We start from the raw sequence: 17,315 nt of genomic DNA on the forward strand, positions 1-17,315 counted from the left end.
TATCTTATACGATTTGTTGAGTATTTTAGTATAATCATGACTGATCTTATATTATTTTATTGGGTAATATCTTATATAGTTTTATCTTACTAGGACCTAAGAAATATTAGAGGAAAAAATATAAATCTTATGCTATGAAGATTTTGTCGGAAAAAAATCCGAAAAAAGAAAACCGAAAAATTCGAGAAAAACCGTGATTGAAAAGCCCAACTTTTGTTGGTTTGGTTTGGTTTATAGATTTCAAAATCCGAGACAATTGGTTTGAGTTGGTAATTAAAAAATTCGAACCAACCCAGCCTATGTGGGACATTTGCATCTATACCCGCTTTTTGTGTCACGTTTTAACTTGTGCCCGCTTTGCAAAAAAAATTGCAAGCGTACCCACTTTTTCGCATAACTTCAGCATACGGGGCTGAAGTAGCAAAGGCAATCACGCAAAACTTCAACATTCTAGTAGCTGGGCCTGAAGTTCAGCTCTAGAGCTGAAGTTTTTGTTTTTGTAACTAGCGAACTTCAGCTCTAGAGCTGAAGCTTTTGTTTTTGTAACTGGCGAACTTCAACTTTAAAGCTAAAGTTTTGTTTTGAAACTGGCGAACTACAGCTCTAGAGCTGAAGTTTTGTTTTGTTCAGCAATGTGTGATGAAGAGGTTCTGCTGAACTACACACTGAGCAATTCGGAGCACATACCATCGTGGTACGTTCCAGTTGAAGAAGAGGATTAAAGGAGGTGGAACTAAGATCATTATGATGGATGCATATTGAGTTCTCAAACATGTATAAACAAGCAGGTTTGATTTACCATTGCTCAGGCCAAAACAAAAGGAAGGCATTAATTTTGGTGTATCTAATTAAGCTTAACTAGTAATAACATTTATAGCTGACAAAGAAATTTTGCCAAGATATCGTCTTGCTGATTCCAGATAGAGTTGAACTTTGCCAGATCACAACGAATGGTTATATTTTCCCTTAGTTTCAGAAAATAAAATGAAAACAAATATCCAACAGACGAAACTGAACGTAAAAGGAAAGAAGAAGAAGAAGAAGAAAACAAAGGAGGAATTGGAGAAAGGGGGCTGAAGTTGTTTAAAAAGTAGGTACAAGTTAAAAGTTTTAAAAAAAAATGGGTATAGGTTAAATGGGGGCGACCAAATAAGGTGCCCCGTGCAATTTTTACAGCCTATGTACACCCCTGCCTTATATTTAGCCCTACCTGTTAGATATTAGCCCATTACCCATATCACAAATACTACCCATATCACAAATACTTACCAAGTCACTGCTAAACACTTTTTATTTGGACAAGATTTTACTATGTTTGACTTGTTAATTCTTACGGCCTTATTGGTGCTTGTATGGTGTTTCCTTGATAATGGTAATAATAGCTTACGTGAATACTTTATTTGGATTTGGATGCTTGTCGTGAGAGTGATGAACTATTAGGACAATTGGAAACACCTTATCTGGATGTTATTTTTGTAAGAAGTAGCTCAACTCATATGGTTTACACCAGAAAACTCAAAATATCCAAACCGATTTATCTTAAAAATAAATTAAAAAAACCAATCCAATCCAAACTTATTTGGATTGCATTTGGAATGTACTTTCTTCAATCCAAAAGTCAAATCAAAACCGAAATTTTCATATACAATCTAAATTTCGCAAACGTCAACCCCTACAAGTGACTAAATTTAACACAAATGTAGACACTGGAACCTTTCTAAAAAGGAAGAAATTAGCATTGCCTGATGAAATAGTTTCTGTTTGAGTCAATTTCAAACCATCTGCTAGAGGTGGTAACGATCCAAATGATCCTACTACATGATGACCTTTTCAATGGTGGCCATAAGCCATTACTTTACGTTCAACTAGCACTAAAAAGGCTACTCCTAGTACAAATGGTAGAATTATTCCAAGTATTTCAGCTCGAACCTATATTGCTCGGACTTTCCGAAAAATATCGCCGGGTGCGTGATCCTCCAAAAATAGTATATTTTAGAGGACCAGACACGAGTGCGACAGCATTTTGGAGAGTCTGCGCAACATAGGCTAGAACAACTTTGTACAATTTATATTTCCTATCCACTCATTTTTGCCTCTTCTTGTTCAAGGCCCTACAAAATGTTTCGAAGAATCTTACAACCCCCCCCCCCCCCCCCACACACACACACAACTTGTGTTTACACCAAACCAACCAATAAACATACAAATTGTGTCTTTCATATGCACCTTCTATCACTAACCATGATTACTTTATATATATATATACACTGTCACCTCAATTTAACCAAAGTTAACTAATGTAGTTTGGTGCAAACACCAGCACTGCATATAAGTTTTTTCGTACTTACACTACATGGTGAGAAAATTCACCCACCATGGAAACTAAGAAAATGATTAAAAATGGAAACGAGAGGCCCGTGGGGGGGGGGGGGAGTTAGAGAAGTACACAAAAAGACTTGATTTCCAGTTCTTGCTCAATTTTATTACCATTTTTTACCTTATTCCTATTCTACAGTTATTTCCAGTATAGCAGTAAGTCTGGGTTTCTTGTATCTTTTTAGAAGCAGAGAAGAACATACAACACTTACAGATGACATAGCCATGCATGCACCAGCTACCCAAGGTGGCAACTTGAGCTTTGTTAAAGGAAAGAAAACACCAGCAGCCACTGGGATCGCAATCACATTATATGCCATGGCGAAGACATAATTCCATCTAATGCGGGAAAATGTCCTCCTTGACAGATCTATAGCTGTGATAACATCCTCCAAGTTGCTCCTCATTAACACGTATTCAGCAGCTTCTATTGCGATATCAGTCCCTGCTCCAATTGCCATACCGATATCAGCAGCAGCTAATGCAGGCGAGTCATTGATTCCATCACCTACCATAGCAACTACATTTCCTCCCTTTTGAAATGAACGGATGACCTCAGCTTTTCCTGCAGGCAATACTTCTGCCCTAACATCATGAATGCCAACCTGCAATGCAAAACGACAAGCAAAGCTACTGCATTTAATCTACAATTTGTAGCCTGTCTAAGGATCATCGATAAACTGCATGTGCATGGAATAAAACTCAAATGGTACAGCATCTATACAATGCCTTGTAACGAAACTCAATGATACTGCAACCCCTGTTATAGCAACTTTGAGCTCAGCAAACTGGCTACATCATGGATAACTATCTCTGTACTTATCTCATAGCACTCGCACCTTCCGCATCACTCTCACATATGGTGGATTCTCTCAAATACCAACAGTTCAACAAAGACAAGGAATCAATGGCCACAAATTACCATAAGCATCATTACAGCTGTTTAAGAAGAACATGCATGTGAACTTTGCTCAGCCTTATTACAGGAAGTCCATAGCTGATGGAAGTCAGCTTAGCACATAGCTGTGAACAATTTTAAGTTTCAGAAGGGTGGGCCTTATTTTTCAAGGTATAGTTGCACTGATGGCTTAATATTATTAAGAAGCAAGTCAAACATGGGGAAAATGGAAGGAAGAGAATTAGAAAAGCAAAAGACTAGTTCCAGGAATTGAACTGAGGCATCAGTTTCTCTATACTCCATTGGCAAATTAATATTACATTGCATATAAACATTTGTATTATCAGTTTGAATTAAGATACACACCTCCTTAGCAACTGCACGAGCTGTTCTCCAATTATCGCCAGTGACCATGACAGGTTTGACGCCCATTTTCAGGAGCCCCTCTACAACAACAGCTGCTTCTCTCTTCAGTGGGTCTGCTATCCCGATAGCACCTACGATAGTATTATCTCGTGCGACAAGAATGCCAGTCCTGGCGCTTTCTTCCATCTCTACAACAAAACTTTCTGCATTGGAAGGTATGGTTATCCCGTTTTCTGTTATCAGCTTCCGGTTACCAACCTGTCACAGCAACATAAGAAATCAACACTATTTCCTGATTACAGAAAGCTTATCTTCCTCTCCAGAAATCTACACATATCAATGAACTCACCAAGATCCATTTCCCTTCTATGAAGCATTGCACGCCTTTTCCAGGCAAGGCAGAGAAATTTGAGACATCATGAAGCCATCCAGAGAACTTGGCTTGTTCACTGTTACTTTGAGACTCCTTGGTGTCACAAGGTTCATCAAAGAAATGGAAATGGCGAGAATACTCCAGTATGGCTTTAGCCAAGGGGTGTTCACTGCTAGCCTACATATAAAGCATATTTTTGTAGTTGATGTTAGAAAGTAGTTCTTGGAACATTACAGCTGGTTTAAATGAACGGCATTGCCATATTGGACGTAAACATCATAGCAACAAATGACTGCCTTAGCGAGAGAAAAAAAGGCTGCTAAAAGCTCGATATAGAAATCAGGTAGTGGTTTATGAAGGAAGAAAAGGAAGGAAAAAGAAAGAGAACAGAACGCTCTTTGTTTTAATGTTGTGTGCTCTTCTCATTATTTCAGAAGTGACTGCTCTTTGTTAACAGTATTTTACTTTCTTACTTATTTTTTCATTAAGAAAGCAGCATATAGATAGTATCAAAAGAGAACAAGGAAAAGGTGAGGAAACTAGCTTGAGGATTTGAATGTACCTCCGCTGAAGCTACAAGTGTAAGTAATTCTCCACGATTCATCTCTGTGAAAACTTTTACTGTCGTAACTGTAGCTTTTCCCTGGGTCAGAGTACCTGTTTTATCGAATATCACATATTTAATCTTCTGTGCCCTCTCTAATGCATCTCCTCCTTTTATCAGCACACCATTACTGGCACCAACCCCTGTTGCAACCATAACAGCAGTGGGAGTGGCCAAACCAAGTGCACATGGACATGCAATCACCACAACTGATATTGCAAACATGAGAGCAAACACGAAATAATTGCCATTTTCTGGCAGCCATTCTTCTGGATAGCCTCCAAGAAGCCCAGCAACATACCTGGTGAGTGTAATAACTTATCCAGTATTAAGGCACACAACAAGAAAATTATTGGTGATATATTATGGCATAGCAGACAATTGCAAATTGAATAGTTAAGAGAAGCTCACCATCCCAAGAACGTAAATAAAGACAAAGTTACAACTGTCGGGACAAAAATGCTTGCAATCTGAAAGTCAAAAGATAACCATAATGAGAAAATTCTGGCAGCTCACAACATGAAATACAATGCTAGATCAAGAATTCAACTGCAGATTCAAAAATCAAAAGAGGAAAAGATAAAGAAGTGAAGACGCTCTTTGATACTTTAAGTACTACTTAAGATATGCTACTGAAGCTGTATAAGCTCGAACCCTGTAACAAATTCACCCTTTTAAGTGGTTCCTTTATCATGCACTTACTAGATAAAATTCCAGTAGCAAGAAAAGACAAGGACGGCAAAGGATAAAGTTTGGGTTCGACTAATGAATTTCTTTATTTCAGTTTGCTTATTGTTTCTTGACCACTGAGACATGCTATTGAAGTTGTATAAACTCCAACCTGCAACAAATTCACTCTTTAAGTTGTCCCTTTATCACACACTTATTAAATAGAATTCCATTAACAAAACATGACAAGGACAACGAAGGATAGAGTTTGGCCATGCCCATTGATGTACAAAATCCGAAGTTCAATTTAGTGGTCAAGAAAAAAAGCAAACTGAATAAGAAATTTACTAGTCGAACCTAAACTGTTATGATTTTCAGCTACTTAAGCTGTTGGAAGTTCTAATTGGCAATCCAATATTTGATGTGGTCAAAAAAATAAATAGAAACATGCTTCGCCCAAAGCATCAAACTGCAACAAGCACTTTACAGATCCAGGAGGATAATAGCAGGACAGCATATAAGAAAGCAGTCATGCAGATAGAAAGAGTAAAACAATGACTCTGACTAAGTAAAGAGATGAGTTCTTTTTCTCATCTATTTTCGATACCACAGCTCTAGACTTGTGCCCCTACAACATTTAGAGAGGAATGCTGGGAGAACATCTGACAGCATAGATGAACTGTATGTAATGGAAAGAAAGGAGGTTTGTAGTTCCTACATGGACATTCTTAGACTTATTCAATTATTCATTAGTGCTTTTCCAATGCAGTCAGTCATTTGTCCTAGAGCAAGCAAATATAATAAAGTTCAACACCACTAAAACAGTTAATTTGCACAAAAGTCATGAAACTATTTTGACAAAAGATATGCCAAATGATACTCACATAGTCAGCAAACTTCTGAATAGGAGCTTTTGACATCTGCGCTGTCTCGACCAGCGATATAATCTGACTCAAAACTGTGTTAGAGCCAACTTTTGTAGCCTGTATGTGAAGTGAACCATGTAAATTGATTGTACCTCCAATGACTACTGAATTGACCTCCTTCAGAACAGGAACAGATTCTCCAGTGACTATACTCTCGTTAGCATGACTTGAACCCCATACAACGACACCGTCTACTGGAACTTTTGCACCAGGAAGCACTTTAAGAATATCACCAGGTTGAATCAACGAAGCATCTATTTCTCTTTGTCCTATGATTCTTCCACCTAAAGACAGATTAAACATAACTTCAGTGACAGTCCTTTGTTATCAACATTGGTTTTTGCGTTTTGGTAATAGTATATTGCAACTCTGACAGAAAAAATCCTGATAGGTACTATTATTGAAACATTAAAAGAAATTCTGAATACTTGTACCTTTATCTTTGACAAGCAATGTAGCAGTAGCTGGAGTCAGTTCTACGAGCTTTTTGATAGCATCTGACGTCTTTCCTTTTGCAAGAGTTTCCAAGTACTTTCCCAGAAGTACAAATGTTATTAACATGGCACTTGTTTCAAAGTAAGTGGGAGACCAGAATCCAGAAATTGCACCATAAAGTAGCGCGTATACAGAGTAAACATAGCAAGCTGTAGTTCCCACTGCAACTAAGACATCCATATTTGTGGAACCATTTCTAAGTGCTCTTCCTGCTGCAACATAAAAACGCTTACCAATGACAAATTGGACAATAGTCACTAAAGCCCACTTTAGCCAATCACCCACTAGGAAGGGACCGCACTGCCAAAGTAATAAAGCATAAAGCAGAGGTATGTGAGGGCAGACGACTCGCATGAGAAATAGAGGAACCTGGCACAAATATATAGATGTTAGATAACAAAAAGTCTTAACAACTGAATGGAGAAAAAGAGGATGGACACAGTTTTAACTGTTAGCAGCACCGCGAGTCAATCCCAGCATATAATAGGAAGTTACAAGCACACATTTCTCATTCAACAATTTCCAGATTAGCATCTGGCTTAAAAGAATTAACATTAAGGATAAGGAGTCTTATAGTTTGAAACTCCAAATTACATAAATTTTTAATGATGGTGGTGGCAGACAGGATATTTCCCTTTCTTGCAGGGATAGCAACTCCTAGCCTAGTTTTCATTGTACAGAAACCATGCCTATCAGTTAGAAGTCTCCAATAGAACATTTAAGTCGTGCCCTTCCAACCTTCCTGCACCATCCAGAGGAGAGGGGGAAGGGATAGGCAGGCACTAGAGGAGGGAGGTAAAAAACAGAGGAGAGGATTGCAGTTCTAGAACAGTAGCGAAAAGGGTAACTTACACTGAGAGACAAACTTGCTGTGAATAGCCTAAACATGCTTGAGGATTCTTCAAGATCTCCAGAAGCAATTCTTGTGTAAGGGTTCTTAACAAGCAACTTAAACTTTCCACCACTTCCTCCCTCAATACCATCAACTAAGGATCTTGAGCCAAGAACCTCAGGATCAAAGACAACTTCTAGTTCTCTTGATATCCTATCAAAATAAAACTGTTTGACACCATGCAACTTGGAAAGAATGCCTTCTAACAACTGCGTATCCATCTCAGCAGATACTCCAACCACCCCAAGTACAATCTTGTCCTGCTCACTGCTCTGTACAAAGGAAGCTTCAAAACCAGCATCTTCAACTGCATTCACTATATCGTCTTTACTGATTATGGATGGATCATATTCAACCTCGCCTAGTGATGTAGCCAAAGCAACTACTGTCTTTCTTACTCCTGGAAGCTTTCTTAGGATACCTTCAACAGAATTTACACAAGCTGCACATGTCATACCACCGATCGTGAACTGTCCTAATACAGTTCCATGTTGGCTTGTGCAAGATGCACTAGGTTCTTCAAGAACCTCTGCCTTGAACCCAGCATCTTCTATAGCAATTTTAATCTCTTCATCCTGAAAATAAAAGGGGACAATGGTTTGATATTTGCATCTAGCTGCTAATATACACCATTAAAAAAAATCATGATGGTGTTTGACAATGCTAACAGTAGAACAAAGCACTGCCACAATCTCAGCAAGAACCAGCCAAAAGCACAAATATTTATGTATTTACTAATAACAGTTTTATGAAGAACAGATAGTCATGCCATTCTTTCTTAGGTTAACCAGAGAATCCCGTGGGCGTCCTGACTATTTTCCTTCTCCTTTTCATATTTTGAAACTGCAAGCCAGACAAGAATACTATATGGAACTAAAAGATGTCAGTCCAACAATCTAAGGCACTGTTAAGAGACAAGTCTAACAGGGAAATACAAACTTGAATATAGCGGAATTTCCTTGATTTTAAACCAAAAAACACAACAGAAAGCTAAAACATGATTAATATGCGCAGTCAAACCCAACCAAATTAAAATGTAGATGATAAATTAAAAGAAGACCAAAAAGAAGGCATCTCAAGATCAACCTACACACATAATTTTTAGCTTTAACTATTGAGATATTTTAAAAGTCTATCCCAGTTCACTTGTTTGTAGTCATAAATCTAATCAATTACCTACTCTCAATCCCAAACTAGCTGCATTTTGCAGTCATATGTTCATCAGATATAAATTCTACATACCAGAAAGTATATATTAATAATGAACATGAAACTAACACTTGCTAGGAGCAAAGTGAATTCAATTCCGTTGCATATCAAACTTAGAAATGAACGGCTCCATCAAGGCAAACAACTTACTTCCACCAATAGAAAAAGATGGTGGCAACCTAGTTAATAGTCTATTGGGAGAGACAGTTGTAACTTAGTACTCCCTCTGTTTAATTTAGTTGGTGTAGTTTGACTAGGCACGGAATTTACGAAAGAAAGAAAGACTTTTGGAACTTATGGTCTTAAACATGCCACGAGTAGTGGCTAAAAAGCATGTCACTAATAGTAAATTGAGAAGTTAAAAGTCAAATAAATTCCAAACATAGAAAGGTGTCATTTTTTTTGAACGAACTAATAAGTAAATAGTGCCACATAAAATAAAAATCAGCTTCTCGTTCCTTAAGCCTATAATTTGCACCCCCATGACAGAATATCAGTTTGTGTTATGAGGTCCATTTCATGTCACAGCAAAGCAAACCACAGTTAGGTAATATAATCATGAAGCTGAAAAAGGAAAAATATCATCACATAGGCAAATCACACAAAGATCCAAGCTTTACAACAAACCCACTAAAACCCCCCCCCAAAAGAATTAGGAATTAATGCCAACCCATGTCCCCAAAAAAGCATAAAGATCGCAATAATGCTAAAAACTGAACTCAAAACTCCTAATTTATTCAACACCCCACAAAAATAATGATAAAGGGAAAAAAACACAACTAAACAATTAAGCTGAAAGAAGCAATGAAGTAATAGTCAACCTTGACCAAATTAGGATCAAAAACAACATCAGCCTTATTCTGAAGCAAAGCAACAGAAGCTCTAAAAACACCATCAACCCCCATCAAAGCTTGTTCCACGGAATTTGAACAAGCTGCACACGTCATTCCCGAAACTCTTACTTGAATCCTCCTCAAATTACCGTTCAATTTATCGGAATCCTCTTCGTCATAAGCATCCAATAATCTGACTTCCTCAAAGGCGCCATCTCCGGCAGCCGTCAACTGCACGTCCCTCATTGTAGGAGCCATCTAATACCCACGAGAGAATCACATGTATGTAATGATTTTTTGTATGGAGTATAATATATGCATATGCATATGTAGCGAGAGAAAATAGGGATCATGGAAGTGGGAAGACATTGAATTTGTAAGTATACAAAGAGGGAATTCTGGAAAATGGAAAAGAAAAAAACAAAAAAGGGGAAAGGGTAGAGGAGAGAGAATATTCATGAATTGACGAGAATGTCCTTGTGCGTCGGAAGAAATACTACTGTATATAGAATTTGTGCTTAGATAATATAGTTTAACTTTGTACCGAGTTTAAGAGGAAAAAAAAAAGATCTTTAAAATATGTAGTGCTTAAAGATCAAAAGTTTAGTAGTCATAATATTTTGTAAAAATATATTTTTGTAACATAAAAAAGCATGTCATTTAAATTGAAATGGACAAAGTACATATTTTGGCCTTATGAATAGTTTTGTGAAAGTTGTAAATTTTGGAAAAACCTAATTGCTAAACTCAAATAGGAGTATTTAATTTGTGAAAGTGGTAAATGCATGGTGTGTTTGAGCGCCTTCATGTGAGTCGCTTCTTGAAACAAGGTTAACATATTTGTTGAGTTTAATAATTTTTCAAAAATTATATCTTTTCACAGAGTTTAAAAGGAAAGAAAAATTGTTCTTTACTTTGGATTTGATGAAAAATATGGATGGGTTGTACCTATTCATAATTATAATGTTTGAAAGATGGTGATAGAAACTAAGAGTCCACCAAACAGTATAGGGAACTAAGTTCCCTATCTGATCCCACAGTAAATAAGCGAAAAGTAAAAGACACACAATATTTACATAGAAAATTCCTTGCTCAAGGGATTAAAAATCATGATCTACCCTAGTAGGATAAAAACTCCACTAAACCGAGCAAACTTCAAATTACAGCATGTTCCAATGTAGGAATTAAACTACTCCCCCCCCCCCCCTCTTAATATAACTATTATAAGCCCTTTTACAATAATTTTACTACAAAGCAAAAAATCTTGGCTAGATCCAGTCAAGAAACTAAACCAAACGATGATTGAAATTTGTGCTACAAAGACTCTTCTTGAAAGTAGTGTAAGATTACAAGTGAACAACAAAATACCAAAGACTCAACAAACCTAAAGACTTAAGATATTTTTTATGTCGGGATCTGGTCCTTGAGGTTATAGCAGCTTTGTTCTAGAGAGCTTCTTGAGAGCAGTGGTGGGTATCACTTTAGAGAATATGATTTTTTGATATGCAAGTGTTAGGTCAAGCCTTATAACATGTTGTTTATATATGAGATAGCAAGTAAGAAGAGATAGGGACATTTTATCTTTTAATTTGGTCTCTAGCAAGCTGCAGTTGTATTGCTGCACTGCTGTCAGTCGTTACAGTGCAGTAGATTTTACAGTTATAAAGTTGACTATGCAACGGCCAAGGGAACTGATTAACACCCAGTCCCTATCTGGTTCCTCGAGAATATTTGACCAGCATCAAAACGTGAAGTAATATATTTGTTGTCAGTCGGTATAGTGAAACAGCTTTTCCAGTTGTAGAGTTGACTATACGACGGCCAAGGGAACTAATCACATCTAGTTCGTATCTGGTTCCTTGAGAACATTTGACCAGCATCAAAACATGAAGTAACATATCTTGTTCCTCAAGAGTGTTTGGTGAATTGTCAAAACACGAAATAGCATAACTTATCAATTTTTTTCTTTTTGGTGATGACAAACCCAGAATTGATATTTTTCCTGAGAACCAGATTTCTTACATGGTCCCCCTACTGATCACGCCGATAATCAACATGATTACAACAATGCAATATTCCTCATGCGAAACAGACCAATAGACTAATATCTTTCACGTATAACATGGCATACCCTTTGGCCGTCAATTTAATTTTATTCTATCCCCTTTGAACTTTCCCCCTTTAGCATCATTGAAAAAATTAACAGAAGAAGCACAAGCAAAAAGAAGTTCAGCCATATTAACTTATCCCACTTGGGCAACACATCATAAACAGTAACAAGAACAACAAGTGAATATCATTGCATAAAATAGAGTGATTGCCCATAGTAGAGTAATGATAACAAACAATACAACAGTTTCAATCATCAACCAAAGTTGAAATGTGACAATTTAAACAACCAAAGTACCAATATCATCAAATATAGGGATCAAAAGAATATAGGAATTTGAGGAAATTTGGAAAAGGAGAAAAACATGGATCACTAGACAGGAAGAAACTTAACGGGCGAAGGCTTTGATGAGATTGTCCATTCGTTCATTTGCAGTCCTCTAATCAATGATCATCTGCTCTCTTAGGTCCTCCATATGTTTTCTTTATCTTTCATTCTCAGCCTTCAACTGAGCATTCTCTTTTGCCAAGGGACCATGGGGAACTGGTTCTCTACCTTTTTAAGCGAGTGAACCATCAGTCGGAACACCAAATATCTCCCTAAGCTTCCCCTCATCAAGAACAAACTCAGTCTCATTCACATACAACATTAGTAACTGATAAATTTGCAAAGTTTTTCACTTCTTCTTCATAAACTTTGGGACTTGGAGTAACAAAGAAGTGTAACTATTAAGTTTCTCTATTTTTCAGCAATATTAAAGTCAAAAACTCTACCCAAGAATACTTTTTTGAGACTTCAGAGTCTCTTTCCTCTCCAACTCCGGTAGCTCAACCTTTTGCTTCTTTAAGGAACCAAGCTCCTCACTTATACTACCATTTCTTTTCCTGGGCGATCGGGTCTCCCTCTTCTTCTTCTTCTTCTCAATTTGTTCGCCCTTATCATCTATCTTTCTTAGTCGAATTTCTTTTCTCCATTTTTCTCTTCATTGAATTCTTTCTCACAAGTGACACAACTTCATTCTCCTCATCCTCCACATTCACCACATCAGCAGGTGATGCCACTTTATCATCAATCAACCTACTTTTCACCAATATTTTTTATTGGATTGGAGGTTTGTTTAAACACACAACCAAAAAAAGGTCATCATTAGAATCAACATCATGAGAAGAACTTAAAGACCAGATCCCTCATTCAGTACCCCTTTTTTCCAACACATTCACCAATTCTCCCTGAGTTCCTTCACCACTTCCTCCATCCTTCAAGGCTTCTACAAACCTAACAACAATTTCAAGCCTAATTCTCTAGAATATTAAATCTATCACGTTCCCTTTCAGTTAAAAGTCTCATCAAAATCTACCCAGCGTTGCCAAAGGCGAGCTTAAAGCACGCTTAAGCCCTGAAGCGAAGCTCAAAATATGTTGAGCACTTCGCCTCGCTTTATGGGTGCTTTAGTATCGCATAAAGGCTCTAAGTCATACTTTTTCTTGCCAATGAATGTAATCCTGAAAAGCGATACTAAACAATTGATATTTCACTTTATCATTAAAAAAAATCAATTTTTTTGCCCAAATATTTATTATCCATGCTTATAATTATTTGTCTTGGACTCTCTCTATATATACATATTTTTATGTTTTCTCCAGTTGCACCTTTTTTCAATAAAGCCCATGTTTTATTTGTATTTTGCGCTTAAAACCCCAACGGACCTTCGAGTTTTTTTTTACACTTTTCGTCTTTGATAACATTGAATCTACCTAAGACTTCTTGGGGTTTTGATTCAATGGAGTTAGGATTTTGAAGGTGATAGAGTTGGGTTCAAAATAGGATGGAAGAAACTGGTTATGATTAGTTGTGAGAAAAAAGAAATGGTTTTTGGGCAACAAGTCGGTTCAGAAGAGGTGTAACATTTGGATTTCAAAAATTGGGATAGAGGTAGGAATAAATTAGTGACATGGCACTCAAGTAGTTTAAAAAGCATTTAAGCATTGAAGAGACTACTAACTTGAGTTACGGGAACTAGATTCCTTGACGGTTTTTGAAAACATGAGCAAAAACTCCTAGAACTGCAATGTCAGTCACACTTGTTTTATCCTAAAATTGCCATGTGTGTATACCTGTAATAGTATAGAATTGAGTTAGATGTCACCAAAAAATACATTTTAGCATTGTATCTTTCCTTCTTAACATAGACAGCCATTGAGGAAACTAGTCCGTAGTTGAGCTTGATCAAGCCCAACTCCAGACGATTTCTTTCAAAGTGTTCCCTAATCAATGCTTGGGTGAAGATATCTGCTACATGGTCCTCTGTCTTACAGAACTTTATACAGATTAGACCCTTTTCAATATTGTCCCTCAAGAAATGATGTCTCACATCATTGTGTTTTGTCCTTTCCTATTGCACCGAATTATTTGCCATATTAAGAGCACATTATCATATAATAAGGGAATACATCTGTAAATACACCAAAATCCTCAAGTTGTTCCTTGATCCATAACAATTGAGCACAACAGGATGCATCAACCACATATTCAGCTTCAGCAGCAAAAAGAGCCACAAAGTTTTATTTTTTGGTACCCCATAAAATCAAGCATGACACCAGAAAATGTGACATTCCAGATGGACTCTTTTTATCCACCAAATAGCAGCATAATCAACATCAGTATCCAACTAGGTCAACATTATCTCCTGAGGGATAGAAGAGGACCAGGTCTTGTGTTCCCTTAAGATGCCTCAGAATTCTCTTGGCAGCCTTCAAATGAGATTCTCTTGGACTTGATTAAAATCTAGCACACAACCCAACACTAAAGACAATGCCAAGTCTACTAGCCGTCAGGTACAAAAGAGATATAGTGATACCCCTATACATAATTTCATTAACAGGGGACTAGGTCCGCCTATGTCCAGGCGAGTAGCAGTAGCAATGCGAGTAGCAATAGTCTTGGAATTTCCATCTCAAATCTTTTCAGTAGTTATTTGATGTACTTTTATTTACTTATCATGGTCCCTTTTGAGGTTTGCTTTACTTTCAACCTAAGGAAAAAATTTAGTTCACCCATCATACTCATCTCAAATTCACTCCTCATGAGCTTTGCAAACTCCTCACAAAGGAAATCATTTGTAGCACCAAAAATGTTATCATTAATATAGACTTGCACAATCAGCAAATTTCTCCATCTCTTTTTCAAAAATGGAGAATTGTCAATTTTCCCTCTAGTGAAGCCATTCTCAAGAAGGAACTTGGACAATCTCTCATACCATGCATGAGGGACCTTCTTCAAACCATATAGAGCCTTGTCAAGCTTGAAGACATGTTAGGGATGTTCATGATATTCAAAGCCAGGTGGTTTCTTGACAAATACTTCCTCCTTCAAATATCCATTATGAAATTCACTTTTAACATCCAATTGAAACAATTTGAACTCTATATGAGATGCAAAACTTATGGGAATTATGATAGCCTCCATTCGAGAAACAAGAGCAAATGTTTCATCATAGTCAATCCCTTCTTCTTGATTGTATCCCTAGACCACCATCCTAGCTTTGTTACTTGTTCAAACCCATCAAGCTTGTTTCTGAACACCCACCTGGTTCCAATCACTATTCTGTTTGAAGGCCTAGGAACCAGGTGCCACACTTTGTTTCTCTCAAACTGATGGAGTTCTTCTTGCATAGCAGCTATCCAGTCAGCATCTTTAATGCTTCCTTGATGTTCTTAGGCTCGTTTGAGACAAGAAGACTGAGAAGGAAAACATATTTCTTGTGACCTAGTTTGAATAACAGAGTCCAAGGGTGTGATCACATTTTGAAGAGGATGTAAACTTTTGTGCTTCTAGTTAGATACTTGAACTTCAAAATATGAGGGGCAATGTTCCTCCATATTTGAACCATCATTAACATCACCAGAATTTTGACTTCCACTCATTTGTATTGCATCAGGAGTACCTGATACAGCATCAGCAACCTTGAGTTCAGCTTCGGTAGACGTGATAGAGGAACCAGATTCTTCTGTGTCTATTGGAGGTTCTGCTGCATCTTTTTCATCACCTTGCTTGACCTGATTCATCCAATCAGTCTTTTCATTGGCAATATATATGGCTTCTCTAAGAACCTTTGAGAAATCTCCATCCTTATCTTCCTAATCATGTTATTCTTTCTCACTAGATTCGTGGGATTCATTAAAGATCACATGCACATGTCTTCTGCACTTTGGGTCCTTTTATTGTAGACTTTGTATGACTTGCTTTGAGACGAGTAACCAAGAAAGATACCTTTATCACTTTTTGCATCAACTTTTCCTAAGGCTTCCTTACCATTGTTGAAAACAAAACATTTGCATCTAAATGCTCTAAGGTAAGTTATCTAGGTTTTCTCCTATTGAGTAGTTCATAGGGACTCTTGTCAAGCAGGGACCTGATCATGCATATGTTAATCAAATAATAGGTAGTGTTGACTACTTCAGCCCAAAAACTACTTTAGCATACCATTATGGATCAACATTTTTCTAGCCATATCCTCAAGAGTCTTGTTTTTCTCTCCACAACACTATTGTGTTGAGGTAATCTAGGAGTAGAAAAATTGTGACTTATACTATTTTCAACACAAAATTTGTCAAACTTGGCATTTCCAAACTCAATTCCATTATTGGATATGATACTCACAATATTATATCCCATTTTCACTTGAATCTGCTTCACAAATGCAAAAAATACTGGAAAGGTTTCATCTATGGTCTTCAAAAACAATGTCTATGTAAATCTGGAATAGTCATCCACGATTACAAAGATGTACTTCTTTCCTCCTCTACTAGGAATCTTCATAGGTCCACAAATATCCATATGAAGAAGATCCAGTGGTCTTGAGGTGCTTACTTCCTTCTTTGATTTAAATGATGACCTGACCTGCTTCCCTTTTATACAAGTATCATACACTTTATGATCCTTGAACTTTGACTTTTTCAGCTCACGAACCAGGTCCTTCTTGATCAGATTGTTTAGCAAAGATAAGCTTGCATGCCCCAATCGTCTATGTCATAGCTCAGCACCACCATCAATAGCACTTAGGCATGTAAGATCGCCACCATTCAGTGAGTTAAAATCTGCAACATAGATGTTCTTGAACCTTTTTGCCATCAATACCACTTCACCAGTTATGAGATTGGTGATAGTTCAAGATTTTGATAAGAACTCCGCTTTGTTTCCTTTGTCACAAATTTGGGACACACTCAACCGGCTATATTTCAAGCCATTCACATAGTACACATTTTCAATTGCATGGGAGAGTGTCATGTCAATCTTTCCAACACCAAGAATATAGTCCTTCTAGCCGTTTCCAAAGGACACACTCCCACCTTGAAAGGCCTTAAGTGAGAGGAAATCATCAATTCCTCCAGTCATATGATTGAGCAGCCATTATCCGTGTACCATTTTTTTACTGTTTTCTCTCATTCAAGCCATACATGATCACTGATTAGATTTAGGAACCCAGGCCAGCTTGGTTCCCTTATAATGATAGAACGGGCGGATCAAACTTCTTTTTGCCCATCCAGCTTCTCAGAGAACCAGGT

General features: G+C 37.3%; 1 protein-coding gene across 1 annotated transcript; it reads right to left on the bottom strand.

The window, feature by feature from the left end:
* Window positions 1–2,456: 2,456 nt before the first annotated feature.
* On the bottom strand, window positions 2,457–10,035 carry LOC107817087 (copper-transporting ATPase RAN1). Its single transcript, XM_016642867.2, has 9 exons — window positions 9,630–10,035; window positions 7,560–8,174; window positions 6,647–7,076; window positions 6,171–6,496; window positions 5,029–5,087; window positions 4,576–4,918; window positions 3,990–4,190; window positions 3,641–3,898; window positions 2,457–2,981 (listed from the first exon to the last, which is right to left on the bottom strand). The coding sequence occupies exons 1-9, from the start codon at window positions 9,897–9,899 to the stop codon at window positions 2,505–2,507; spliced, it is 2,979 nt and encodes a 992-aa protein (XP_016498353.2). The 5' UTR covers window positions 9,900–10,035; the 3' UTR covers window positions 2,457–2,504.
* Window positions 10,036–17,315: the final 7,280 nt, after the last annotated feature.

The sequence above is a fragment of the Nicotiana tabacum genome, chromosome 3 (genome assembly GCF_000715075.1).
Source record: "Nicotiana tabacum cultivar K326 chromosome 3, ASM71507v2, whole genome shotgun sequence".
Taxonomy (NCBI): domain Eukaryota; kingdom Viridiplantae; phylum Streptophyta; class Magnoliopsida; order Solanales; family Solanaceae; genus Nicotiana; species Nicotiana tabacum.

What these genes read in the sequence shown, in the direction of transcription:
- LOC107817087 (XM_016642867.2), bottom strand. Translation starts at nt 9,899, where the DNA reads ATGGCTCCTACAATGAGGGACGTGCAGTTGACGGCTGCCGGAGATGGC. An exon ending in ATTGCTTGTCAAAGATAAAG is followed by an intron (nt 6,497 to 6,646) that starts GTACAAGTATTC and finishes ATCTGTCTTTAG; the next exon opens with GTGGAAGAATCATAGGACAA. An exon ending in TAGAAGGGAAATGGATCTTG is followed by an intron (nt 3,899 to 3,989) that starts GTGAGTTCATTG and finishes TTGCTGTGACAG; the next exon opens with GTTGGTAACCGGAAGCTGAT.